At 44.7% G+C, this 26963-nt stretch overlaps 2 protein-coding genes across 2 annotated transcripts in view; both read right to left on the minus strand.

Annotated features, from left to right (window-relative positions):
* The window catches only part of KIF26B (kinesin family member 26B), a 467067-nt gene extending 464005 nt beyond the window's left edge, over nucleotides 1–3062 (minus strand). The window contains exons 1-2 of the mRNA XM_066381702.1: nucleotides 2263–3062; nucleotides 1147–1548 (exon numbers count right to left, since the gene is read on the minus strand). Of these exons, the coding sequence (XP_066237799.1) occupies nucleotides 1147–1548; nucleotides 2263–2325 (465 nt within the window). The 5' untranslated portion in view covers nucleotides 2326–3062. The remainder of the gene's footprint in view (nucleotides 1–1146; nucleotides 1549–2262) is intronic.
* Nucleotides 3063–9334: 6272 nt separating this feature from the next.
* EFCAB2 (EF-hand calcium binding domain 2) overlaps nucleotides 9335–26963 on the minus strand; it is a 118274-nt gene continuing 100645 nt past the window's right edge. Inside the window, exon 7 of the mRNA XM_066381765.1 lies at nucleotides 9335–9717. Coding sequence (XP_066237862.1) covers nucleotides 9557–9717 — 161 coding nt within the window. The 3' untranslated portion in view covers nucleotides 9335–9556. The remainder of the gene's footprint in view (nucleotides 9718–26963) is intronic.

Here is a 26963-nt window from a genome sequence, read left to right on the forward strand (position 1 = left end):
AAACCAGCTTTCTCGGTGGTCCTTTTCCACATTTCAAATTTTACGACATTTGTGGATATTTGCTTAATTTAACCCTTGCATGTGAAAACAGCAATGTGGGTGTATTTGAACAAGCAGAGGAGGCAGGCAGATGTAGTTGCTTGCATCTAAGGTCCACAACCCAAATTCCAGTATTTCAAGTCACAGATATACAAATTAGGAAATGCCATTGAATGAACCCTATCTCACAGCAATCTACACTGTGTTCTTGATATTTCTAACCAGTGATAAAAACTCTTTTAAGGGTAAGAGTAAATATTATCATATGATAGCACTTGGACCCAACAGCGCAAATACAATCGCATTGTGTTTGGCTCTGGAGGTGCTTGGCACACACCCAGCCCGCAGGGTTGCCTGGACAACCAAGCTTGCTTGGTGCTGGAGCAGGCCAAAAGGTAAATGTGCTCCAAGGAGCTCTCCACCCCTTCATCTTCCTCAGACAGATGCTAGGGGGAAATGCTGGCTTTCCAATGGATGTTTCTGTATTTGTGATCCTGGGAAAAAGAAAGGACCACAAACAGGCAATGAGAAACACTACCTCCGCTTGCTTTTACTTCTCGCACCGACATTTCTGTAAAGGATCGCGGGTGAGGGTGGGGAGGGGGAAATCTAATGAACCAGCCAGCAGTCCTGGTGGAGGGCAGAAAGGAAGGGCTCCCAGGATCTGGTGTCAGCGTGTCCCCTGCGTGCCACCCAGTAAAGGTTTGCGGATGCGTGGGAAGTGGGTCTGTCTCATCACTGCGCAGGTCCAACAGGGTGGCCGGGCAGGTGCGGGGATCATGGAAAGGGGCTCTACGGAATGGAGAACAGCAGGACAAGTAAACTGAGGCATCAGCCGTGGGGGATGAGGCCTAAAGCCTTGGAAGGCTCTAAGCTCTGCGCTCCACCGGGTCCTGGCAAGAGAGACGCGCGGGGTCACACACCCCCACCCGGGCCCCAAAGCTGCCCAGCCCGTGCCAGCGCCCCCTAAGGTGCGGAGTAGCCCCTAGCGCCGTCAGGGCTGTTCCGGCCTCCGCGAGGTACGCAGTGGCAGGAGGGACAGCTGTCGTGGGCTGTGGAGCTACGAAAACTCCGGGCCACCCTCCCGCCTCCCTGCGCGGCGCTCACCTTGCCCGGGAAGGGCCCCGGGAGCAGCAGCTTCAGTGCCTGCCTCTTCAGCTCCACCAGGCGGGCGTTGCAGTTCTCGCACCAGACGCCGCGGTCCGAACCGGGGGAGGAGCCGCCACCGCTGCATGAGCCTGGGGAGCCAGTGCCGAAGCCCGGGGAGCCGCCCAAGGAGCCTGGCGAGCTGGTGCCAATGCCTGGAGAGGCGGGGCCCGGGGAGCCCGTGAAGGAGCTCGGAGACGAGGTGCCCGAGCCGGGGGATGGGGTCCCCGACGAGCCGAGCGCTGAGCCCGCGCCCTCGGGGGTGGGCCGGCTGCCGGCGCGGGACTCCTCGTACGCTTTCCGGTACCAACTCTCGGGGGAGAAGGGTGCCATGGGCTTGGTTGGGGAGCAGACTTCATTAACCTGCGGGAAAGACACGCCGGTGTCAGGGTCGTCCTCTGGCGGATATGCCCGCCACTGAAGACCCGGCCGAGAGCCAATGGCGCGAGTTTGGGATCGCTCAGAGCCCTGCAACCAAAACTGCTTCGTTAATTGTCCTTAAGTGAGTCCCCAACGCCCAATGCCCCCTGCGCCGGTTCCCGGGAGCCTGTAGAGAAGGAGTTGGCTCGCTCAGGGGGTTTCAATGATTTCGGCAGGGGAGACCCATAAATTCAGAGACCTGCGCTTTTGAACCCTACACCCATACCATCAAAAGCCCAGGCTCAAGATCCTGGAAGCCGCTATACCGGGGTTGGGGGGAGGGGGCTGTGACTTCTGGATTTTTATTCATTCATTCTGGATACATCCCTCTGGATCCAGGGAAATTATCCCAAGGAACGGCAGAGAATTCATGGAAAACCCTCCAGTTCGACAAAACTCTCCCTTTAAGTACAGGAATGCTGCCAAAGTTACGGGTGCGGGGAAGGGGAGGAACAAGAGGGCTGAAAAAATTCCCAGGGCTCCTCGAGTGTGCGGCATCCCCGCGGGCAGACCCGCCTCCGCGCGCACACCCGGCGGCGGCGGCGCCTCTGCAACGAGAGGAGAGCTCCGAGCCGCCCTGCGGCAACGCACGGTTCCTGGAAAGGGGGGACCCCGGCAGACGAGGGTCGGGGGACGAATCTCCGCATCACGACTTACCCCGCATTTCTTGCCCCTGGTGGAAACCGCAAGCCTCTCTTTATTCCCAGCTACCGAATTCATGGTGGCTTTTCCAGAAGAGAGTGCCTAAATGTTACACCACCACTACATCCACAAGGTCTTCCAACCTAGAAGGGTCCCCCAGTTGTAGGGGGGCTGTCTTTTGGCCCACAAGTCAAGGGGATGGGGGTATAAAAGCAAATGGACCCCACAAGTAGTAGCACCAATTTGCAGAAAATGTTGGATTGGGCGGTTTAGCCTTTCTTCAAATACTGCTTTTCCTCATCCTCTTCTGCCTCCTCCCGTCACACGTTCTCTTTTCACGGTCACGTCCAGATAATTGGCATTTCCCTCAGCCAAATAAGTCTGTGTTCCTCCACCAGGGAAAGGAGGCTTACAATCAGGGCACGTGGCAGCCGCAGAGAAGGTGAGCGAGCCCTCGCCTTGCCCTGTGGGCGAGCTGGCTGTGGGAACTTGTCTCCTTCACGCAGCTTGGTAACTGAGTTCAAAGAAATTCTCCCAAAATATAAAGATCCAGACTCGGGGAGGAGCCTCAGCGTGTCGCGGAGCCAATATCCACCAACCCGTTCTGCCTGACAGTTGCGCGAGGGCAGGGAGAAGGGCGGCTCGGCAGGGCCCGGCGCAGTCCGTGATCAGGACGCGCTTGTGCGCCCCGGTGCAGCGCGGAGCTTGGGAACCCGCGGCCTCGCCGCCCAGGAGCCCGCCGCCTGGCTGCAGTCGCCGCGTGGGCCGGGATCCATTTTAGGTTGCGGCGCTCCTGCCAGACATTGAGAAGCAGAGAGCCGGCTGGGGGATGGGGGATCGTAAATCTCGCTCCTTGCGGGGAAGTTCCTGGTGAGTGGCCCGCGTCCAGGGCTCTAATGAAACACCGCTGCGCGCGCCTGGATCCGAGGGGCCGCGCCGAGCCAGCAGGGCTGGACAGAAACGCGCCCGCGCCTCCCCCGCCCCCAAGTTCTTTCTGTTTCTGGCGAGGCTTGCAGTTCTGCCTTTGAAACGCCGGGTAAAAGGGATTGAGTCACAAACAAGTCCGCAAACATGCCGGGTCCTCCCCCCGCCCTTTGTTCTCTCAGACTTGCCCTGCAAATCTTTTCTGGATTGGCCCTACCGGCCCCCGGCCACGGGGCCACGGTTCCAACCACTGCCCCGGGGGAGGGGGAGGGGGGAGTCCCCACCTGCCCAGTCCCTATCTGCGAGGTGCCCAGCTGCTTGGCGCTGGGACAGGTGAGCCCAGGATCAAGAGAGCAGCTGCGGAGCAGAGGAAACTGAGGGCTTCGCCGCGCTGCACTCGCACAGCGTGGACGGCGCGGGCCCGAGGAGGGGGTGTGTGCGAACTGGCCTTGGCCTCGCCTTGCCCGGGAGGGTCCCCTCGGTACTCCTCCTTCCTCGATTTCCCGCACCTGGGGCCCACGGTGCCCCGGGAGCACCAGTCATCATCCCCTCTCGGATCCCCCACCTACCCACCCCGGCGCAGCGCCCGAGAGCGTAGGAAGCCGAGCTCCACACGTGGCTGCTCCGGGGTATCATTTTTCATTCCCTGGGAGAACATTTCTTCTGGTGAGCCAGCAGGTCTGTTTTGTTGTGACCTTTAATTAACACCCCGCGAAACGCCTCTCGAAGGACCGGCTCAGGGCGGGGATCACGTGAGGTGTAATGGCATCTCGGCGCCGCGGAGAGACCCGGCATGGGGGTGGGCGAGTGCGCGAAGGACGTTTGGGGCTTTTTAGTCGCTAGTTCCTTCTGTGATATGGAGTCGGCAAAAAGGGAGTATTACGGGGGGGGGGGGGGGGGGGGAATACCGGGATACCGGGGCAACGCCCCCACGCACACCCTGCCTTCCTCAGGGAAAATTCTTTTTCTGTGCCTCCCGCGCGCCCACCGCAGCCCTTGCGTGAGAATATTTCAGTCACCAAAGCGAGGTAAGGAGCTCAAAATGAAGACGTCGAGAACAGTATGGAAGTTTCCATTACGTCCCTACTTCCCGTTTAAAAGTGATCAGATCAAGAGAAGACCTTGGATGGGGGGTGGGAGTCAGGTACGCCTTCAAGGCAGCCCACGCCAGATCCCAGCTGCAGATGTACTCCCGAGAGGTGCCTCGGGAAACAGCATCACCATTAGCTACGCGTTGCTTATCCGCGGAAAAGCAGCGCATGGCCAGGTGAAATGGACCTGCCGCGGATGGGGAAGGTGGGGTGTCGAGGAAGAACTACTGGGAAGCTGCGAGATATACCTTGGAGACAGAGTCCTGAGCTGGTCTGATTTGCATCCCCAAGTAGCTGTATCCCTAAAACGTGTTTAGTGATCTCGGAGCGCCCCCTGTTGATCAAAGTTTACAATCGGAGGCACCGCGAGAGTGATTTGAGGCTTTTTAAAAAATGGGTGTGCCTGACTTGTGGTGGCGCAGTGGATAAAGTGTCGACCTGGAATACTGAGGCCGCCGGTTCAAAACCCTGGGCTTGCCTGGTCAAGGCACATATGGGAGTTGAAGCTTCCAGCTCCTCCCCCTGTTCTCTCTCTCTCTCTCTCTCTCTCTCTCTCTTTCTCTCTCTCTAATAAAATAAATAAATAAATAAAATTAAAAATAAAAAAAAACCACCAAAAAAAATGGGTGTAAAATTTACATGCAAAGAAATGCACTTGTGTTAAACGTACATAATATGAATTTTGATCAAAGTATGCTCCCACTTAACCCACAACGTCTATCAAGGTATAAATTACCATCTCTCCAGAAAGTTCTCTCGTCTCTTCCCTACCCATCACAACACAATCACTGCTCTGATTTCTATCACTATAAACTAGTTTTGTCTGACCTTGAACTTTTTATTCCTAAAAATTCATGCAATATGTATTCTTTAGTGTTTGACTTCTTTTGCTTAACGTGAGGTTTTTAGTTTCACGTTGTTGCTAGTATTCCTCTGTTTTCTATTTGTACTGTTTTTCATTCCTGTCCCTCCTGCCTTCCTGTTAATTGAATGCTTTAGTATTCTGCTTTCATCCTTTTAGCTCTAAGGTTTTTAAAATGAATCTTTAACTTGTCATGGGCTACTTAGAGTTAACATTGTGTCTCTTCACCCAAAATAAGAGAGACTTGCAACAGTGTAATTTCATTTTATCTCCCTCCTTTGTGCTACATTTTATCATACATACATGTAATATATTTTATATATACATACATTATAGAACCCACAATTCAATCTTATCAATTTTACTTTAAGCAATCTGTTTTTTAGTAAAATAATAAAATTTTAAATATGTGGTTTTTATATTTACTCAGTTTTACCATTTCTGGGACTCTCTTTTTCCTAAAGAGCCAGCTTTCCAACTGGGTAATTTCCCTCCAAACTGAAGAACTTCCTTTAGCACTTCTTGCACTAAGGAACTCCTGACAACATGTTCTCCTAGCTTCTGCATATCTGAAAATGTCTTTGATTCACTTTTGCCCTTGAAGAGTAGTTTAATTGGATATATAATTCCTGGTTGGTGGTTATCTTTCTTTCAGCTCTTTAAAGTTGCCATTCATTGCCTTTTGACCTTCCTTAAAAGTCAGCAGTAATACTTACGGGAATTCTCCTCTATATAGTGTGTCCTTTTTCTCTGGATCCTTTGAAGATTTTCTCTTTACCATTGATTTTCAGCAGTTTAACTATAGTGTTCCTGGATGTAGTTTTCTCTGTATTTATTCAGCTTAGAGTTTGCTGAATTTCTAGGATCTTTAAGTCAATCTGTAGGTTTATCACCAAAATTGGGGAAATTTATAATTACCCCCGTAAGTCACTAAGGCCCTGTTCACCATCTGAATCTTTAGCCCTCTAGTGTTAAAATAGGTAATGCTTGTTGATCCTTGAGTAAGTTCACCATCCTTTCTTCTGCTATCTCCAATCTCTGTTCAGCCCATCCAGTGAATTCTTCATTTTAGATATTGGACTTTTCTATATATATATATATATATATATATATATATATATATATATATATATATATATATATATATATATATATATATATGGGTTCCAATTCTCTGCTTCTTTTTCCTTTAAATCTTCAAACATAATTATAACAGCAGCTTTAAATTTCTTGTCTACTAACTCCAACATCCAGCTCATTTGGGGGTCACTTTCTATTAACTGATTTTTCTCTTGACTTTGAATCACATCTTCCTGTTTCTTTTAGATTCAGTAAATTTTAACTGTATGCTGAATATTATGGCTATTACAGTATAGAGGTGCTAGGTTCTCTTATCTTTGAGGAGTATTGATTTTGTTTAGTAGCCAGTTAAGTTAGTGGTGGATTACTATGAATTTGTAAAGACTTGGCTTTATGCTTTATTAAAGTGGTTCCATTTAGTTACCCTTTGAACTAAGAAAAATCCCTTAGTTCTGGGACTTGATCTTTACTGCTGAAGTATGGCACTGCTGGGGTTTGTGTGGAAACCCTAAAGTGTTTGCTGAGCCCCTGTAACTTGGGACTTGTACTCCAAACTCTGCTTTCCTGTGGAGACAGGAGCTGAAATTTCTATTCCACTCTTTCAGCTTCTAGATGTTTCTTTCCTCTGGGCTCTTCCATGTAGTCATAATTCACAAATGTTACCCGAGGATTTGAGGGGCATTTATGTGGGTTTTAGGGCTGCCTCACCTTGGCTCTCTTCATTCCAGGCCTCGCCTTCTCCCTTGCCAGCTACAGCCTTGAACTCCACCATGTAATAATACTTCAAACCAACAAGACTGGCCTCCCCTTGAATTATAACCACCATACCCAGCAGACAGGAACACCCATCCAACCCTTTTTTCAAAGACTGAGTCTTTGAGTACCCTCCAGTCTCTGCCTGCTTTGGGCCACTCTCCAGTGCCTTTATATAGGTTTTATGTTATTGTTACGCAGTTTGTAATTTTTTTCCCTTGGGAAATTCAATCATGTATAAAGTACAGGTACTCCTTAATTTTAGTTTTAATGTGGCTTTTTAAACCTACCTTAGGTTTTTAGAATTGTTATTATTTCAAGAGTTTTTATTCTGTGGGTTAGCAGCCTAAAAAGTTAGTCTTCAAAGAACCTAGCTATAATTTTATTTTCTGTTAGGCTGAAGGTTTCTAATGATGCAACCAAACCCTTCACTGATATAGATAGATAGACAGATAGATAGATAGATAGATAATAGAGAGATTTCTCATGTCTTCACATTTGAGGCTATTGACAGAATTACTTCAAGATTTAGGTTAAAAAACTCACTTGTTTTATGAATTTTTATGAATGAAAAAATTACATACTGATTTCTAAAAGTCCAGAGCTTCTAAAAACACAAGTTTATTTATTCCATTGATACCCCTGGGTAAAAAACAGTATCTCCCTATTACATCTCTAAGTACAAAGTGCAAAAAATTAAGGTCCATTACCTGGCTGAGAATGAAATCCTTATTCCATATCCTTTGTTGCTTCATTATTAAATGAACATAACATCTTTGGAAGTGCTTCATGGGACTTTTATATTTTCATAAAATGCAATTTAGCTTCCTCATTATTTATACCTTGAGAGTGAGTCACTCATTAATTTTATAGCTAAAATATTTTATGTCACTGTGTTTTTCAAGTCTGAAAGTCTAAATCAGAAATAAAAGCCCAAAATCAGGCTGGCAACTTCTAATCGCAAAGCAGAGAGCAGAATAGAACAGATTCTGCTCCTTTTTAATATTTTTCTTCTGAAATGATTTCCAGATCAGTTGCCAACAGAGTGAGTGGAGTGCATGTGCCAGAGACGGCTGTGTTTCTTCTTAAAAGATAATTAAAGCAGCTTACACTGTCCATGTGGTATTATGAATATATAGACAATATTTGCATATGATCTACTGGTGTTCTGGGGACCATCTGATCATGTGTGGGCTGCCAAAGGCATCAGCAAGCTGGTGACTTTCATCTGTGGACTTGGTCACTGTTGTAGTTTGAAAGGAGGGTTGTTATCCCACAAGCTGAGAGCAACTTTCTGTTCCTGGACTCTCATTTCAATCCTTAATCATTTTATCCTCATCAATTCCTTTCATGCTAAATTCCAAAGTTGACAGTTGGATTTAGTCTAAAGGTGATAGTTCAGAAAATAAAGGTATAGGTCCTGGCAGGTTGGCTCAGTGGTAGAGCGTCGGCCTGGCGTGCAGGAGTCCAGGGTTCGATTCCTGGCCAGGGCACAGAGGAGAAGCGCCCATCTGCTTCTCCACCCCTTCCCCTCTCCTTCCTCTCTGTCTCTCACTTCCCCTCCCGCAGCCAAGGCTCCATTGGAGCAAAGTTGGCCCTGGGCGCTGAGGATGGCTCTGTGGCCTCTGCCTCAGGTGCTAGGATGGCTCTGGATGCAACAGAGTGACCCCCCAGAGGGGCAGAGCATCGCCCCCTGGTGGGCATGCCAGGTGGATCCCGGTTGGGTGCATGCAGGAGTCTGTCTGACTGCCTCCCCATTTCCAGCTTTGGAAAAATGCAAAAAAAAAAAAGAAAGAAAAGAAAGGTATAGAAAGAGAAAGGGTGTGGACCAAATTTGTGTACTTAGAGTGATATTCTTCTTTGGGGGTTGGAATGTGTTATTTTTACTTTGCTTTGAGGTTGGAAAAGACAAGTTATTAAAAGCAGAGAGGAGGGTCAGACAATGAGCACTCAGCCCAATGACTTTGAGCTCCATATGGGACTAGCATGGATGGTACTGTCACCTATCACAAGAAGTAGCCTCTTTTGAAAAGGGACCATGGCACCCTTTGTATTTCCATAATCATGAAGGAAGAGAAACAACCTACGTGTGTTTTACAGGGAATGGGCTTAATAACTTACAGTATAGTCAGGTAATGGAGTACCATGCAGTCACTAAAAATGTTTTCATAAAATTAATTTTATGAAAATAAAGGAAACACATTGATACATTAGTGTTAAGTATAAAAAAATTTTTATGTATATACAGTATGATGATAATTCACCAAAACCAGAAGAAAATTGCATACACATCAGGAAAAAAACTAGAATTGAACATCAAAATATTAAGAATATAACAGCTCTCTGGGAGTTTGCAACTGAAAGTTTTTTAGACAAATGTAACATTATTATCATTATTATAAGAAAAACAAAAAAGGAAACTAAAGCAAGTTTCAATTTTAGAAAAGGGATCACAAGGAGCCAAGAAGGTAAAGAGTTGGATACCCCACCCGCATCCATGGTCAGTGTGCCCAGACACATACACACACACATATATACACACATACACACACAGAGACCGACATACATTCGCATACCTGTACTCCTAATCAAAAGCCGGCTACAAAAAGACAAAGCTGGAGGGGGAGATGGGTAGAGAATACTGGTGATTAAAAGTTAAAAATAAATATTTTACACCCTTTGGCTGGTAGCACAGTAGATCAAGTATTGTCCCGGAGTGCCAATGTTCCCAGCTCAATCCTGGTTCCGCTGGTTGGAGCCCTGGACAGGACATGTATGACAAGCAATCAGTGGCTGTACAATTAAGTGGAACAGCAACTTGATGCTTCTCTCTCCTTTTCTCTCTCTCTCCTTTTCTCTCTCTCTCAAATCAATGGGAAAAAATAATAACTATTTTACAGTAAAATAGGAGTTCAAAGCACTTGACCAAAAAAAGAAAAAAAAACTAATAATACTTCATCTGTCTTTACAACTTCATAACTTTGGAGTTAGGAATATAAGGGAAGAACCCAGAGCCATTCAGAGGGGGTTGGCCTGCCCAGAGACACAGACCCAGCCAAGGAGAAACACTGGCAGACCTACATTTGGTCCCCAACCACAAGCCACATGTGGTCTCAGTATCTGTAGTATAGCACAAGTTGGGGATAGGTGGGGCACAGGAAGACTATGGACGTCTAAGACGTAAAATCCAACAATCTCCTACATATCTGGTTGATGACAGTTCTGAGAGACGTAGAACTAGAACAGAATGGCATTGCATGAGGGTGCCAGGAAACACTGCTTACTCAGTGTACAAGCAGGTCAAGTAAAGAGGTCAGCAGGTCAACGGAAACAGATACAGAGTTAGGGAGCTCAAAGACAGGTAAGAGATTCCCCCTGGATGAGTCAGCGAGAGACCCTTGGGGAGGCGACCGGGCCTTGGAGGGTGGATCAGAGATTAGGAGAAGGAGGGAAAGACATCAGACAAGAGACAGACACCCAGAAGGAAAGAACAGGAGGTCACAATTGAGTCATTTTCCCAGAACTGAGATTTCCTTTGAGAGTATAGAGGGATAGAACCACATTATATGACAGTTTGGATGTCAAGTTTAGGAGTTTGAACTTAAGGCAATGCAAACACAGGAGTTTTTGTAAGTGAGGGGTAATGCCAAGACCACACCATGATATTAACCTGGTAGCTCTCTGTTTAAAAAAAAAAAAAAAAAAAAGCTGAAGCATTAATACACAGAAGTAAACATACCATTTAGGAGGTAAAAAGCGATAGGAGGTCTTAATTAGAAAACAAACAACCCCAATGCAAAAGATGTAACCAAATATATCATCAGAGAAGCTATACAAATAGCTAATAAGCACATGAAGCAATGCTCAACATCCTTAGTCATGATGGAAAAGAAAATTTAAAACCACAAGTAAATACCACTTCATACTAACTAGAAAAACTATAATGAAAAGGACAGACAATAACTTCGTGAGGATATGGAGAATGAGAACCCTCAAACATTTCTAGTGGGAATATAAAACGGTGTGGTCACTGTGTGGCAATTTCTCAAAAAGTCAAATATAAAGTTACTGTGCTACCCATCAGTTCCACTCCTAAGTATCTTATCTATTCAAGAGAAATAAAATCAGACATGCAAACAAAGGCATGCACACAAAAGTTCATAGCAGCATTATTGATAATAGCCAAAAAGCAGTAACAGCTGGTAAAAGGATAGAGCAAATGCAGTATATCTTATGCAATGGAGTGTTATTTAGCAATACAAAGGAAAGAAACAACCAGAAGGACTGATTCATGCTACAATGTAGATGAACCCCAAGAATGTTAGTCTAAGTGAAAGAAACCAGACATGAGAGACCACATATATTATATGACTTCACTGACATAAAATGTTCAGAAAAGACAAATCTATAGATTCAGGAAGCAGATTAGTAGTTGCCCGCCAGGGGCTAGAGGTAGAAGCAGAGATTAACCGCAGGCGTATCTGTGGAAGTGGGGAGATGAAAATGTTATGAAAGTGACTTATGGTAATGACTGCACCATTCAGTAGACTTACCAAATGTGGAGTTGGGAATAAAAGAGAGGGACCATGGAGATTTTTAAAGGTGAGGTAGTGAAAGGTAGGACATAAAAGGAAAAAAACCTGTGCATTTGAGTAGGGTGAATTTTTTATATGCAAAATACATCTCAATAAAACTCTTTTTAAAATGATGAGAGACATGAAAGAGAGGATAAGAATGAGGGATCAAGTTCAGAACAGTCAGCACCCAATCAGCAAGGTTGAAGACTAAACAATGTGAGGGGAGTCAGGGCTGACTTTCAGGCATGTGGCTCTCATGCAGCAGCCACTCCCTGTGTTGCCTCCCCTTGATCTCACCGGCAGCACAAGGTCTGCCATCACGGTCCTCCATCACCCAGGGACATCCTCTGGGTCTACACCTTCACAGGGAAGCCAAGGGCTCTCTCTGATTAGTGCACATCTCTCACAGTGCACTCAACTCACAAGTCGGAAATGCAGTGTTTCTGGATGGATGGATGGATGGATGGATGGATGGATGGATGGATGGATGGATGGATGCATGGATGGATGGATGGATGCATGGATGGATGGATGCATGGATGGATGGATGGACGGACGGGTGGACGGACGGACAGATGGGTGAATGGGTGGGTGGATGGATGGACGGATGGATGGATGGACAGGTGGATGGATGGGTGGGTGGACAGATGGGAAACATGACCTTAAATAAAAAGAGGGATCGGGTGAGATAACTGGACAATAGATGCTCCTGGGGCAGGGCCCAGGGGGACAGTAGCAGCTCCCACTGTTTCTTATAGAAAGGCTGTGATGAACACCAAACTGTGATTCTACTTGTTACTTTTCTGATATGAAAAAAATTCACAGGATTTAAATTTAAACCCCCATTTAAAGACAACGATATAGATATATCAGAGAATTCAGGAGTTATGGTTTCCACAGCAACATCCACGTGGCCACCCAACTACTATTAAATAAATGAAATTAAGCATTTTCATGGCCCTTGACATTCAGCCATATGCTAAGCAGTCACACTGTTGGTTTTTAATTCCTTGCAGCCTCGTCATGCCACATGGAGGAAATGAAGCCCCAGGCTGTGTCCAGAGAAGCCCGGCTCGGTAACTAGCCAGCTGACCTGACTTTCCACATCACAGCAGGCCACAGTGTGAGGTGTCACTCAAAGGGCCGCGCAGAGCGCACGAAGAAAACCAATCACCATTAAATGCCTGCCAGGCAGTTGGCCCTGCTAATGAGGACTGAGTCATAGGCAACCAAAGAAGCAATCGTCAGAACCAGAGGCCTCAGTGCTTACAGTGGAAGAGAAAGGCTGAAGAAGGGACACAAAGAAATACAACGTGGCTTCAGTTCAACTGGCCTCTATGACCCACTTCACTTCCTGCCCAGACCCATGAACACAGGCTAAGAGACAGGAAAGATCTTCCAGGGAGAGGGATGCTGGGAAAAACGGGGAGCAGTGAGCAGCCAGGTGTCACAGGACAGGTGCCATGCCTGGCATACAAGGGCACCTCCAGGTGGTTTCACTTATCTGGCAGGAGAAGAGGCCACCAGAGGTGACAGTGCAGTAAAGCTTTTCCTGCAGCAAACGCTAGCAGATTCCATCTCTCAGGTGAGCACGGGCTCATGAGTTCACAGCGCAACCCAAAGCCCTAAGCCACAGATGGCATGGCATGGCCGTGGGCCCAGGCAGGGAGGCCTGAGACCCTTGTTGGCTCTGGCCCTAATTTTCCTCTTGATGAATGTGCTTTAAGGATAAACACCGACACATGAAACACAGAGCTGAGCTAAATTGAGAAGTGTTGCCCACACTCCTGAAGAAAGTGAAATAATGTATGGAAATGCAGAGCCTCAAAAGTGTGAGAAAATAAAAAAACACAAAGGCAAGCCAAAAACCTCCAACCTTGTGCATCAAGAAGATGGATTTTGAAGCCCAGACTCTGACATTTAGACAGCAGTCTTCCTTAATAGACAAGTGAGAGTTACTAGGCTCCAAATTAGTGTAAACTTCTGCTTCAGTAAAGCAGGACTGCTTCCTGCAGGAAGCTTTTCTCAATCAGTCCCATGAGCCTGTAGCTTCTGTACAGTCCCTCTGGGACTGCAGCCTTATCCTCCCCATATCCCTAATTACTGAGCATGATGCAGGTAACTGTACAACAATGTGGCTATGCCTGAGCGGTCCACATATCTGTTCTCAGCTGCCCTCTTTTCCCTGTGAATTGATTACTCCTAAAGAGTTGTAAAGCTAAGGTGCAAAATGATTGTTGATAGTCCAATTTAAGATTTGAGACTTTTGTTTAATGGTTCAAAATTATGTGTACAGCCCATTAGACTATAAGTAAGCCCAGTGGCCACATCCTTAATCTTTATGTGTCTCAGTATTGGGTGTGGCTCTTGTTACATGTAAATGGTGTAAAGGAATATGTATCATGATGTGAGTGAAATAGCTCCCTTGAAACTTATTCTCAAACACTTCATTCTGGCTGAATGTCTCGTAGCCCAAAAGGCAAGTGTAGTGAATGATCACAGGTAATTAAACAATATTGGAGCAATTGCTTAATAGTGAGATCGAAGCAACTAGAACATGTATAAAGTATAAAAATAACTGCAGTAAAACAAGACCATTTTCAGTAAGTCCATTTCTAGGAGTGAGAACAATGACAGGAATACATCCAGTCCCAGGGGATTAAAATTAGGAGTGATGGATCTAAACTGATGTTAAGAAAGTGTAAGCAAGCTTTCAGAGTAAAAGTGGACAGCAAAATAGAGCAAACTGAGTCTTCCTTAATGACTGGACATAAGTCCATCACTGTTGAATTTTAAATGACATCTGGACAGTCCTCTAGTTCAATATTCATTTCCAAGCTAGCATTTAACATCACTCTTTAGCAGTTGGGTTTTAGGAATAAAACCATGCAGGTAGTTTTTATTTTTATGTTATCGACAATAAAAGTGATTGGAATCCCCTACCCTAATTCTTCTTTGGGTAGGGTTAGCACAAGTCAGGTTAGCACAGGTAAGGTTAGCACGGGTCATGTTAGCACGGGTCGGGTTAGCACAGGTAAGGTTAGCACGGGTCGTGTTAGCACAGGTAGGGTTAGCACAGGTCGTGTTAGCATGGGTCGTATTAGCACAGGTAGGGTTAGCACGAGTCCTGTTAGCACAGGTAGGGTTAGCACGGGTCATGTTAGCACATGTAGGGTTAGCACGGGTCGTGTTAGCACGGGTAGGGTTAGCACGGGTTGGGTTAGCACGAGTCGGGTTAGCACAGGTAGGGTTAGCATTGGTCAGGTTAGTATGAGTCGGGTTAGCACATGTAGGGCTAGAACGGGTAGGGTTAGCATGGCTGCTGTACTCCCCCCTTTGTCCATGGTTTTGCTTTCTACAGTTTCAGTTACCCACAGTCAATCATGGTCCAAAACTATTAAATGGAAAATTTGAGAAACAATTCACAAATTTTAAATTGAGGACCGTTCTGAGTAGCATGGCAAAATCTCATGCCATCCCACTCTGTCCTGTGTAGAACACAATTCATCTCTGTTAACGTGTCCTTCTCACCGCATCTCATCACACAGGCACTGTATCACCTTACGTCACCACAAGGGTCAGCACAGTAACCTCAAGTCACCACAAGGGTCAAGCACAGTAACTTCACATCACCACAAGGGTCAGTGCAGTACAATAAGATATTTTGAGAGAGGGACCACATGCCCATAACTTTTACTACAGAACATTATTGCAACTGTCTATTTTAGTATCATTAATCTCTACAGTGACATTGGCAATGGACCCTGCAGGTCCTCAAACTTCCTGTTTTCCTGTAAGCTAGGGGTAGGCCTGAGAGCTAGTGGTGACTTTCTCTTACCTCTGCACCTGCAGCCTTCTAGTGAGTCTACAGCCCCTAATTCCTTGTCTTAGATTGCTTCTTGCTGGAAATACCCAGAATGGTTTCAGGTAATGACTGATTCATTATCTGAGAAGTGAGACGTCTCAACATACTCATTCAATAACTATGTATCAAGATACCCATTCAATAACTATATATCAAGTGCTAAAGACAAGCCAGGTACTGTTCTGGGTGTTAGGAATATAGCAGCAAACCAGACAGGAAAAGACCTACTCTCCTGGAACTTACATTTAGTGGAGTTAAAAAACAGTCTGGAGGCTGGAAGTCAAAAGTCAAAGTGCTAGCAAGGTTGGGTTCTGGTGGGATCTCTCTTTTAGGTTGCAGACTGCTGACTTCTCCTTGTGTCCTCGCATGGGAGACAGGTCAAGGGAGCTCTCTGGCCTCTTCTTAGAAGGGCACTAATCCCACTAGTGAGGACTCCACCCTTATGCCCTAATCCCCTCCCAAAGGCCCCACTTGTCACAAAACAGCATTACACTGGGGGTTTAATTTCAACCTGTGACATTCAGTCTGTAACAGTCCCCTTTCCGTTTTCTTTCTGCTGCTTTCTGGTTAGGGTGCCACTATTCCCAGCCTCCCTCAATCAGGCCAGTGGGACCTCTAGACCACCCCCTGGAAGTCCCTGTGATGAATGCTGAATTCATACTGCACACTTCACCACATCAGAGCTGAAACTCTTATTTGGAGCAGAAGCCACAGAAAAACAAATAGCAACTTATCATGTCATTATAGAATCTCAGCCCACTTCCACCCTATCAACTTCTCCCCTATCTTCTCTTTTGAGGCATCACCCCTCCTGATACTCAGTATTTTGACCATGTTCTATATGCATGTCTGTCTATCTTCTGAGAATTCTCATTTTCCAAAGTAGAAAGGCCACACCATCTCATGAGCCTGGGTGGTACAGGCAATGATGTGCTGGGGAGGTGACAGTGTGAGAGGGATAGGAGTGGGAAGGGGTGTCACCCCATCTTCTACTGACCCCCAGCCAAAGGGAGCCAGAGGGAGATAAAACCTGGGAGACAGAGTTCTAATTACTTCCTTCCTTGGCTCTCCTCTCCCCCATGGCTTGTGGTATTCCTGACCTTTCTGTGCTATAAGTTTGCTCATAGAGCCAGAGAAGTGCTGAATGAGGAAAGAGTGAAGTATCCTAGCAGTGCATATAAGATGTCGTTCAGTGAGGCAGACTGAATGCCCACCAGCCTGCAGCCACAGCTTGGCTCAGCAAGAACCCCCCAGAACACCAGTCATAAGTTGGTGTGTGTGTGTGTGTGTGTGTGTGTGTGTGTGTGTGTGTGTGTGTGTATGCACACATACACGAACACACACAAAGAAGTCCTCTTTTTGTTTCCTTTAAACTTTCTTTATCAAAAAATATACATGTGGCCCTGGCCGGTTGGCTCAGCAGTAGAGCGTCGGCCTAGTGTGTGGAGGACCCGGGTTCGATTCCCGGCCAGGGCACACAGGAGAAGCGCCCATTTGCTTCTCCACCCCTCCGCCACGCTTCCCTCTCTGTCTCTCTCTTCCCCTCCTGCAGCTAAGTCTCCATTGGAGCAAAGATGGCCCGGGCGCTGGGGATGGCTCTGTGGCCTCTGCCTCAGGCGCTAGAGTGGCTCTGGTCGCAACATGGTGACGCCCCGGAGGGGCAGAGCATCGCCCCTGGTGGGCAGAGCGTCGCCCCATGGTGGGCGTGCCGGGTGGATCCCGGTCGGACGCATGCGGGAGTCTGTCTGACTGTCTCTCCCTGTTTCCAGCTTCAGAAAAATGAAAAAAATAAATAAATAAAAAAAAAATAAACATGCAATACTTTAACATCAAATAATATCAAAAGACTTATTTATATATAAAAAAAAATGTCCCACTCCCTATCTCAGCCCCTATCCTCAAGGGCAACCGATTGAACTTTTTGAGGTATTTACCTCCTTTTTCCTAAATGTGTTTCTGCTATTCTTTCTGCCATCCTTGATCTATCCCTTCCAGACAGGGGCTCTCTACTCTGCATTGTGACGCATGAAGTTTAGCTCTTATTCGCCACTCTGCTCTCCCCCTCCTCCCAACAATGATATTAATAAAAACAAGAATGGGCTAGTATTTACAAGGCTCTCACTAGGTGTCTGGCACTGTTATGTTTTGGCATGGCTGGTCACCCTTTCCTCCTGACCTGCTCCTCACTTGGCTCCCAGGACCCCCACTCCCACCTCCTCTGACTTCTCCCACCTCATTTGTTGCTGTTAGTCTCCTTTACTGGCTTCTTCCCTTGTGCCTGCCTCTTAGGATGGCACACCTGGGAATCCATTCTCGGTCTTCTTCTCAGTTCTCTCCTCTTCTTCATTTCCTCTCTCCCGCATTGGTGGTGTCATCCAGGCTCGTGGCTCTGAATAGCCATCCCCTGATGACTCCCAGAGTCACATCTTCAGCCCTGACCTCTTCTCAGACCTGTATGTCCAGCTCTCCTCTTGACTTAGATGTCTAATAGACTTTGCAAATAGAACATGTTCCACACCAAACTCTGGCTAGCTGTCCTGATAGCTGCTTCCCCCACAGTCTTTGTCCTCTCTGCCCATGGCAGTTCTGTCATTAGAGTCATACATGTACAAAACCTGGGAAGGCTGGGGTGCAGAGAGAAGACAGAGCTGGTGAGAAACTCCCCACAGCAAGTGTGGTGAAGACACTTTTGTAAAGTAAGCCAATATCACCAATGTTCACAGCATTATTTATAGTTGCCCAGAAGTGGAAATGACACAAATGTCCAACAACTGGTGAATGCATAACAATTATGGTGTGTCACACAATGGCATACTAGCCAGAGATTAAAAGGAAGTTGACACAGGCTACAATATGGATGAAACACTATACTGAATGAAAAAAGCCTGACACGAAAGGCCATGGATTGGATGACTCCATTTGTACAGAATGTCCATATGCAAATTCATAGAGGCAGAAGGCAGATCATTGGCTGCCAGGGGATGGGGGAGGGAGAAATGAGGAACATTAATGGGTGCCTGGTTTCTTTCTGGGATAATGAGGATGGTATGTAATTAGACAGTAGTGATGATCAAATAATCTGTAAATATACCAAAGCCATCGAATTGTAAACTTTATAAGGGTGAATTTTATGCTATGCAAACTGCATCTAATTACACATTATAAACTATACTAATACACATGAATGAAGTAGATATTTATGATTTTTGTGAACTGAAGGTACAGGAACTTTTGCTGAGTTGAGAAAATATGGTGGATAAAGCATGCTGCCCACCCACATATTTACACAGAACGCAGTAGAACTAGTGGACTAGGGACAGGGAACCCAGCGTCCAAGGGACAAGTTTACAAGGAGGAATTCATTTGTATTTTGTGAGCCTTTACACCTTTTGAGTTTTATATCAAGCGCATTTTTACTTGCTCAAAAAATAAACTAGTCTCTGGCCGGATAGCTCAGTTGGATAGAGCATCATCCTGAAATGCAGACATTGCTGGTTGGATCCCCAGTCAGGGCACATATAGGAACAGATTGATGTTCCTTTCTCTCTCTCTCTCTCTCTCTCTCTCTCCTTTCCTCTCTCCCTAAAATCAATCAATAAAAATTTTTAATAAATAAAATAAAAAGGTAGCCCTGGCCGGTTGGCTCAGTGGTAGAGCGTTGGCCTGGTGTGCAGAAGTCCCGGGTTCGATTCCCGGCCAGGGCACACAGGAGAAGCGCCCATCTGCTTCTCCACCCCTCCCCCTCTCCTTCCTCTCTGTCTCTCTCTTCCCCTCCTGCAGCCAAGGCTCCATTGGAACAAAGATGGCCCGGGTGCTGGGGATGGCTCTTTGGCCTCTGCCCCAGGCGCTAAAGTGGCTCTGGTTGCGGCAGAGCGACGCCCCAGAGGGGCAGAGCATCATCCCCTGGTGGGCAGAGCGTCGCCCCTGGTGGGCGTGCCAGGTGGATCCCGGTCGGGCGCATGCGGGAGTCTGTCTGATGTCTCTCCCCATTTCTAGCTTCAGAAAAATACAAAAATAAAATAAAATAAAATAAAAAATAAAAATAAATAAAATAAAAAGGTAAAAGAATAAATTATATTATTATTTTTACATTCACTAGGTTATGGTCATCCATATTTCTTCAACTAAATAGCCACCAGCTTCTCTCTGAGTCCCCAGCACATACCCTGAGATCAGTTCCTTACTTATAATGGTCACTGTTATTGTGAAAAAGAAATAAACTTTAAATTCTTATATGTTGCTTTCTAGGAAATTTGAGTTAATAACCCTTTAATGTTGCATTTAAGTTTATGATTGGTTGTAATTATTAAAGTCATCAGAAGTGAGAATTTTTTACCTGAAAATCATGTGTACACCTTGGTCAGGAATCCACATTTATTCATTTGTTCATTCATTTTTCCTATTTGTTAAGTAGAAGTGCTTACTTAATAAACTAAGCCTACCCATTCTTCTATTCTTGTTACTAACAGGTCACTGGGCTAGTCATGGTTCTAGCACACTGGAACTCCTACTCACATGATAGCAAGAGGCATGCCTCATGCTCTGCCAACATCTGCTAGCCATCAGTAAGCAGGGAACAGCCATGTCCCCTCAGCCTGGCTCTTTGAGGGAGTCAACCATGCCTCTTCTTTTGGCTGAGAGCTTGTCAGCTCTCCCCTTGCGGGCACAATTTTCTCTTTATATAATATCTGCTAGAAATCAAAGCATTCTACCAACTGTTACTATTATTTCATAGCATGTAGCGTCTTCCAGCCAACAGTTTCTCATTAGTTCCTAAAAGCCCTCAAAAGTGATCGGTAGGGCTCTCCCAGTTCTCCAGAGGAAGCTGCAAGGTGAATTTCAAGGGCATTCAGGAAACCTCATGACCTCATCTGGCTTCTTCACCAGCACAGCACAGCCCACCTGCCCATAGACTGTTCTTGGCCCTTTTCTTTTCCTTCTAGACTTTTTACTGGCTTCCTGGAAGAGACAGGTCTACAGTTTGAATCTCAAAAATGCATTCTAGATGCCATAGTTCACTCTAATTCCCTTCTCATGTATTTCTCACAGGAGATCTTGGATGTATTTTACTCCAAGATATGGGGCAGAGCAAGTCCATCCTCTGGTTTCAAAATGACTCAAATTTTGGTAATCCTCACATATCATAACTGTGGCTTTTGCTCCAGTAACTCACCCTCCCAGGCAGTCACTGTTTCCCATTTAAGGTATATTTAAGACTAAGTGGGTATGCTTTCGTTTCACTGTTATCATTTTCCAGAAGATGCCGGGAAGAAAAGCTGCATGCAAATTGCTTCCCGCTGGATAGCTCTAGGAGAGTCTCCATATTGGTGAAAGGAAATGAAGAAAAACAGCAATCTTTTTCATGGGGCTTAGAGGCTCTTTCCATTGATAATTCTGAGTGTCAGATAAAATCATTGCGGACTTTATAAGCATTAGGCACAAGGAGGGAGATAAAAACAAAATACTGCGTGCCACACAGCACGCAATCAAGAGCTAAAAGAGCCCGATTTTAGTATCTAGTTCGTCTGCTTGTTGATAAAATATTTCTATGAAACCAGCTTTGGTGCTATTTTGACAACATTAATCTTTGTATCTATAGCTGAAGACAAAGAAAGGTTTTAGCCACTCAAGTTGGCTGAAAGCTTTAGAAAAACATAAATAAAAGTTTTGTATTTATGGTACAAAACAGAAACAAGAAAGCCAGGCACTTTCCTCGCACCCCCAGAGGGTTCTGCATTTTGACACCTGCCCCTGTTGGATGAGGCATCATGACTAGCCGGCTCTGGAGGTTTTATATGAACACTATCCCCACCTGAAACAATCTCCCACCCCAACCTAGAAGCTTGCTATCAGCCCTTTGAGAGACAGCTCAGATGTCACCTCTTAATTTCCAGTCCTTCCCACCAAGCCAGGGTTGTGCCCTGTCTTCTGTGCCCCAGCAGCCATTGGCCACCAGTGTTGTGATTTACCCATTCACATGTCCCTCCCCCTCACTGACTGCCAGCCCCACTGCATAGTGTGTGTGCCTCATTCATGGAAGGAATTTACCAGTGAACAAATAAATGAGTGAGTGAGTGAGTGAGTGAGTGAGTGAAATAATGAATGAGACACACATGGTAGCTGGCAAACAGCTGACTGGGGGAAAGATGGCCCAGCTGTGCCAGGCCCTGCCAACTGCCTTCTCGATGTAAAAGTTGTCCCTGGTCTCTGCTGAGAACTGCCTTCCCAGGTGGAGCAGCCACACCTGAAGATCTGGGAAGTAACTCCCTTCCTTCCTCATTGTTTAAGAGTGGGCAATGTTTTTTAAAACTAATCATTTAAATCAGTTGATGGATAGCATCTCCCTTTAATACATTTTTATGAAATAAAAAACTGGACTGTATTTTACCAAACACTCCAACAGGCTCTTCAAGCATTACTGAATTTCCTCTTGACTACATCCTCAGCCTGACATGAAAAATGGTGGAGATGGGCCCATGGCCACCACTGAGCTTGGCATGGTGGTTTCCAAAGGGAAGGGACCTAGAGGCGGCCTAGGTAGATAATATTTTATAAGTATATATTAAGAGGGGGCAGGGAGTTATTGCTTAGTGGTTACAGAACTTCAGTTTGGAATAATGAACTTCCGGGGGTGGGGGAGGTGAGTGATGGTTGAACAGCAGCGGGAATGCACTTACTGCTGCTGGGTGCATAAACTGCTTAAAATGGTAAAGTTTGTGCTGTGTATTATATAGTTTTACCAAAGTGAAAAAAATACAAAGAAGTCTAAAAATCACATCTCTTTAAATATAAACACACAGCCTGACCAGGTGGTGGCGCAGTGGATATAACGTCAGACTGGGATGCGGAAGACCCAGGTTCAAGACCCCGAGGTTGACAGTTTGAGCACGGGCTCATCTGGTTTGAGCAAGAATTCACCAGCTTGGACCCAAGGTCGCTAGCTCAAGCAAGGGGTTACTTGGTTTGCTGAAGGCCCATGGTCAAGGCACATATGAGAAAGCAATCAATGAACAACTAAGGTGTCGCAATGCGCAACAAAAAACTAATGATAGATGCTTTTCATCTCTCTGTTCCTGTCTGTCTGTCCCTGTCTATCCCTCACTCTGACTCTCTCTCTGTCTCTGTAAAGAAATAAAATAAATAAAATAAAAAATAATAAATATAAACACACATATTTGTAAAATTTTCAGTACTCTCCTCTCACTCAGCTGTAGATATCTCTTTCAAACTCCAATAATCTTAAAGTTGACCTTAAATGAAATAATTAAATATGGGTCATTCATATAGAACAACAGTAGTAACGTCTTTCAGAATAGCTGATGTTGACCAGATGGCTTTCAAGAAGTCTCCAGGCCAGATAGCATCTCCCTTTAATACATTTTTATGAAATGTATGCTTGAAGAGCCTGTTGGAGTGTTTGGTAAAATACAGTCCAGTTTTTTATTTCATAAAAATGTATTAAAGAGAGATGCTATCCATCAACTGATTTAAATGATTAGTTTTAAAAAACATATTGCCCTGTGCTGTTCCTCATGCTCTGTTCCCTTAGATGGGCTCAGATACAAAAGGTGCTGTGTTGTTTATACAGGAAGTTTCAAAGTCAGAAGGAAAAAGCTGTCTTGCATGAAAGTGAAGAAAAGAGACACAAAGAAAGTTGACACTGGAATTATTCTCAAGAGGTAAAAAGAGCCAAAGTCCATAAATATCATGAAATGAAAAGGTATTCATGTAGCCTTAATTTATTCATTTTTGCAGTCCTAAGAAGTCCAAGTACAATGTAAAGAAATTCTTCTTAGTGGCATCGTTTTCTGAAAATGCCTTGTGGGAGACTGAGGGTTGAGGATGCCATACATTTCTTTTACAATAAAACACTCTGTCCTGCGGTCGGCAGACAGGCAGATGCTTGAGCAACCCTGTCCTCTGCCAGTCACCTATGGTCCCTGGCACCAACCCGCCCACAGGCACTTAGTGGTCTCAGAGTGCATGAGCTCAACACCCAGGACCCGGGTGAAAAAAGAAAGGATAGGAAAGGCCATCTCCCTGCTGCCTTTGCTGCTCTTTCTCATTTTCCCTATTTCCAAAAAGTAAATTACAAAGTTAACTTTAGCAGCAAAGCATGCATGTTTTGGCCTTTGCTCTCCTGGGATATGTTTATGAGCAGGTTCAGTACTCTATGTAGCCACGTTTTCACAAGTTCGCACATGCAGATATTTTCTTCTGTTTTCATTAAGGAGTGACAATATCCTGGGTGGAAGTTTCTTCCCAATAAGAAGCTTTTCCCCTCCCATTTTAGAGTGGATAAACCAACACTAACACTGAGAAAACCCTTGTTTGTGTCAATTCAATATCCTTTTAAGAACAAAGATGGTGGGGCTCCAGAGGAGGAGTTGTCCACTGATATCTTATTTCCATTCACTGCCCTTCTGACCAGCGTGCTCAACATGTCCTATAAAAATGTCCAGCACAGCCTGACCAGGCAGTGGCGCAGTGGATAGAGCGTCGGACTGGGATGCGGAAGGACCCAGGTTCGAGACCCCGAGGTCTCCAGCTTGAGCTTGGGTTCATCTGGTGTGAGCAAAAAGCTCACCAGCTTGGACCCGGGTCGCTGACTTGAGCAAGGGGTTGTTCAGTCTGCTGGGGGCCCACGGTCAAGGCACATATGAGAAAAATGTCCAACACAGACAGGTAACAGAAGCAAAAATACAAGTGGGACTATTTCAGACTTAAAAAATTTTGTGCAACAAAATCAACAGAATGAAAAGGCAACCTAAAAAATGGGAGAAAATATTTGACAAACCAAAACTACTCTCTCTGCTGGTCAACCTTGGTATGGCAGCCTGTAGGTTTCACGGCTTCCACATCCATTTGGTGGAATAATTTCCTGATCTCTTTCCTCTCAGCATGGTTTCAGCCATTAGTAGTTGTGCCTGGTGTCCACCTTCTGGGTCCATGGTTTGTGCTTCTCTCAGTATCAGCACTGATGCCTGCCCACTCAACCTCACTGTTGCTTCATTGCTCTTGGGACCCTGAGCCCTTGATGTTAGCCATATATTTGGATAATATCCTTCAGGGATTTAGAAATGCAACCTTTCTTTAAGGTTAAGTTACAATGTTCAGAAATCGTTCTATTTCTTATATCATATGACCTCCTAATTCCTAGATTAAGAGAATTTTAAGGTTATCAGGTTAATCTTAATTATTGCAGAAATGAACCAAATTTCTACCTGGCTTACAATTCCAGGTTCAGTGGGAACCAATGTGTGTGGTTGAGTGACCAAATTTTAAATGGGAGAAACATAGAAATAACAAGTTGCAAATCTAAGTTGTGTGAGAGGTTTCTTATTTTAAAATATACATTATTTACATAATTTAAATATATTAAACATCAAAATAAACTAAAATATATGTGTGTGTTTGTTGATTATATGATGTCAATTAGGGAATAATTATATTCAGAATTATTATAAACTCTTGCTGTATTTTCATTTACATAGACATTCTAAATCATCTTTTTCCTTATGCCCTTATGATGTTCAAAATCTGTTTTCATCAATTTGCCACCATTCAATTAAATCAGGTCCAAACTTTACTTCCATCCCCAAGAAAAAAGATAGATTCACTATGACAAAAAATAGCAGTGTAACTGCTCATGCAAAGACCATAAATCACCAGAAAATAATAAATTAAGAAGAATGTCACCCAGTGTAGCTCTGCCTAGCACGCAGGCCAAATGGGGGCTTATAATTCTAAGGGCATGGGCAATTTTAAACCCCACCTGTAACACATGAAATTATAAAAATAAAACGTATGCTTATTTTTAAAAAATCAAGAAGCATTTCTTTTGAAAATTTAAAGAAAGAAAGTGAGCAAACTGCTATACCCTTGCTGTACCAACTGTATGTTAAAGAAATCAAATAGCCCTTGAAGGAAAATTTTCCTTAATAGAGGAATTCTAGCACATAAATGCAGAAGAAATGACAGAGTTTTTTAAAATCACCTTTTGGCAACCCCTAATAAAAATAATGTTTATAGGCAGGTATTAAGAAAAGTTTGATGGGGGACTTCATATCACCTGAATCAGGCTGACAGCAACGAAATCTGAGTGAGTGATGAACAGAGAGACAATTCAGACATTATATGCCTCCTTAGGGAAGGCAATAAAAATACACCCTTCTCCAAAGATGTTGACTTGTAGAAAAACAAAAATAAAACTGACTTTGAATTTGACCCTGCTTCTAGATTTGACTTTTGGACTATAGGAAATACAGGATAGAAGAACACATCAAATAATGTTATAAGAGACCCAACTTATAACCCCCTTTGCATTGTAAGCTACCCAGGACTAGCTTATATGTTTGATCTATAATGAAATCAGACTCCTTAGCATTAGCATTTTACTATTTTTGTCTACTTTAGGGAAGTTATTATGCAGGCTCAACAGTTAGGGGGCCTAACTATTGAGCCTGCATAATAAAAAAAACAGATGTTAGGGGGCCTGCAACTGAATGTTAAGAAATTTGGGCCGTACAGCTAAGATTGTTCTAAAGATAACCTTAATGAGCCTGTTTTGCTTCTGTAACCCCACCTAGTTAGGTGCCTGTACCCATTCTTCTCCCCCTGCCCAAAAATGTGGTTTTTGCCTTTAAAAGTGAACCCCTGAGCTTATTCAGGGTTGCATGATTTGAGTCTGTGTTAACCTCCATGCAACCAGCCAGCTTTTAGTAATAAACTCTTCTTAAATTTTTCCTATAACTCTAGTGTCTCCTTGAAACTCAATGGTCACTTTACAACAATAACACCACAGAAATGCAATCTGACAAATCTAAACTGTGGAACATCCTATCAAAACAATGACCAAGCTCTTCAACAAATAAATGGCAAGAAGAAAGGGAGAAAAGGGTTATAGGTTAAAATATAGATCTTCCGAATGCAATGTGGACCTTGTTTGGATCCTGATTGGAATAAACAAATAGTAAAAGGTATTTATGAGATAATTCTGGACACTTGAACAATGATCGTGTATCAGGTGATATTAAAAATCATTGATAATTTTTTTTGTTATGATAATAATTTCATGGTTGTGTGGAATAAAAGGGGGGCAGGGTTTCTTATCTTTTTTCACCCTTGCAGGTGAAATGATTTGATATCTGGAATTTGTTTTTGAAATAATCCAGTAAAGGTGAAGGCAGAGGTGAGAGGAACTGTTCGTAAGGGTACAAACAAATCAAATGTCCACAAAATGTATGAATAAAAAAAATGTGATCTATCCAACAATGGAATATTATTCAACCTTTAAAAGAAAGGAAATTGGCCCTGGCCAGTGGCTCAATGGATAGAGCATCAGCCCAGTGTATAGATGTCCTGGGTTCAATTCCCAGTCAGGACACACAGGAGAAGTGACCATCTGCTTCTTCCCTCCTCCCCCTTTTCTCCCTCTTCCCGCAGCCAGTGGCTTGACTGCTTCCAGTATGGCCCTGGGCACTGATAGCTCCGTTGGAGCACATCAACTTCAGGTGCTAAAAATAACTCAGTACCCCAGCATCAGCCCCAGATGGGGTTGCCGG

The sequence above is a fragment of the Saccopteryx leptura genome, chromosome 1 (genome assembly GCF_036850995.1).
Source record: "Saccopteryx leptura isolate mSacLep1 chromosome 1, mSacLep1_pri_phased_curated, whole genome shotgun sequence".
In the NCBI taxonomy this organism is placed as follows: domain Eukaryota; kingdom Metazoa; phylum Chordata; class Mammalia; order Chiroptera; family Emballonuridae; genus Saccopteryx; species Saccopteryx leptura.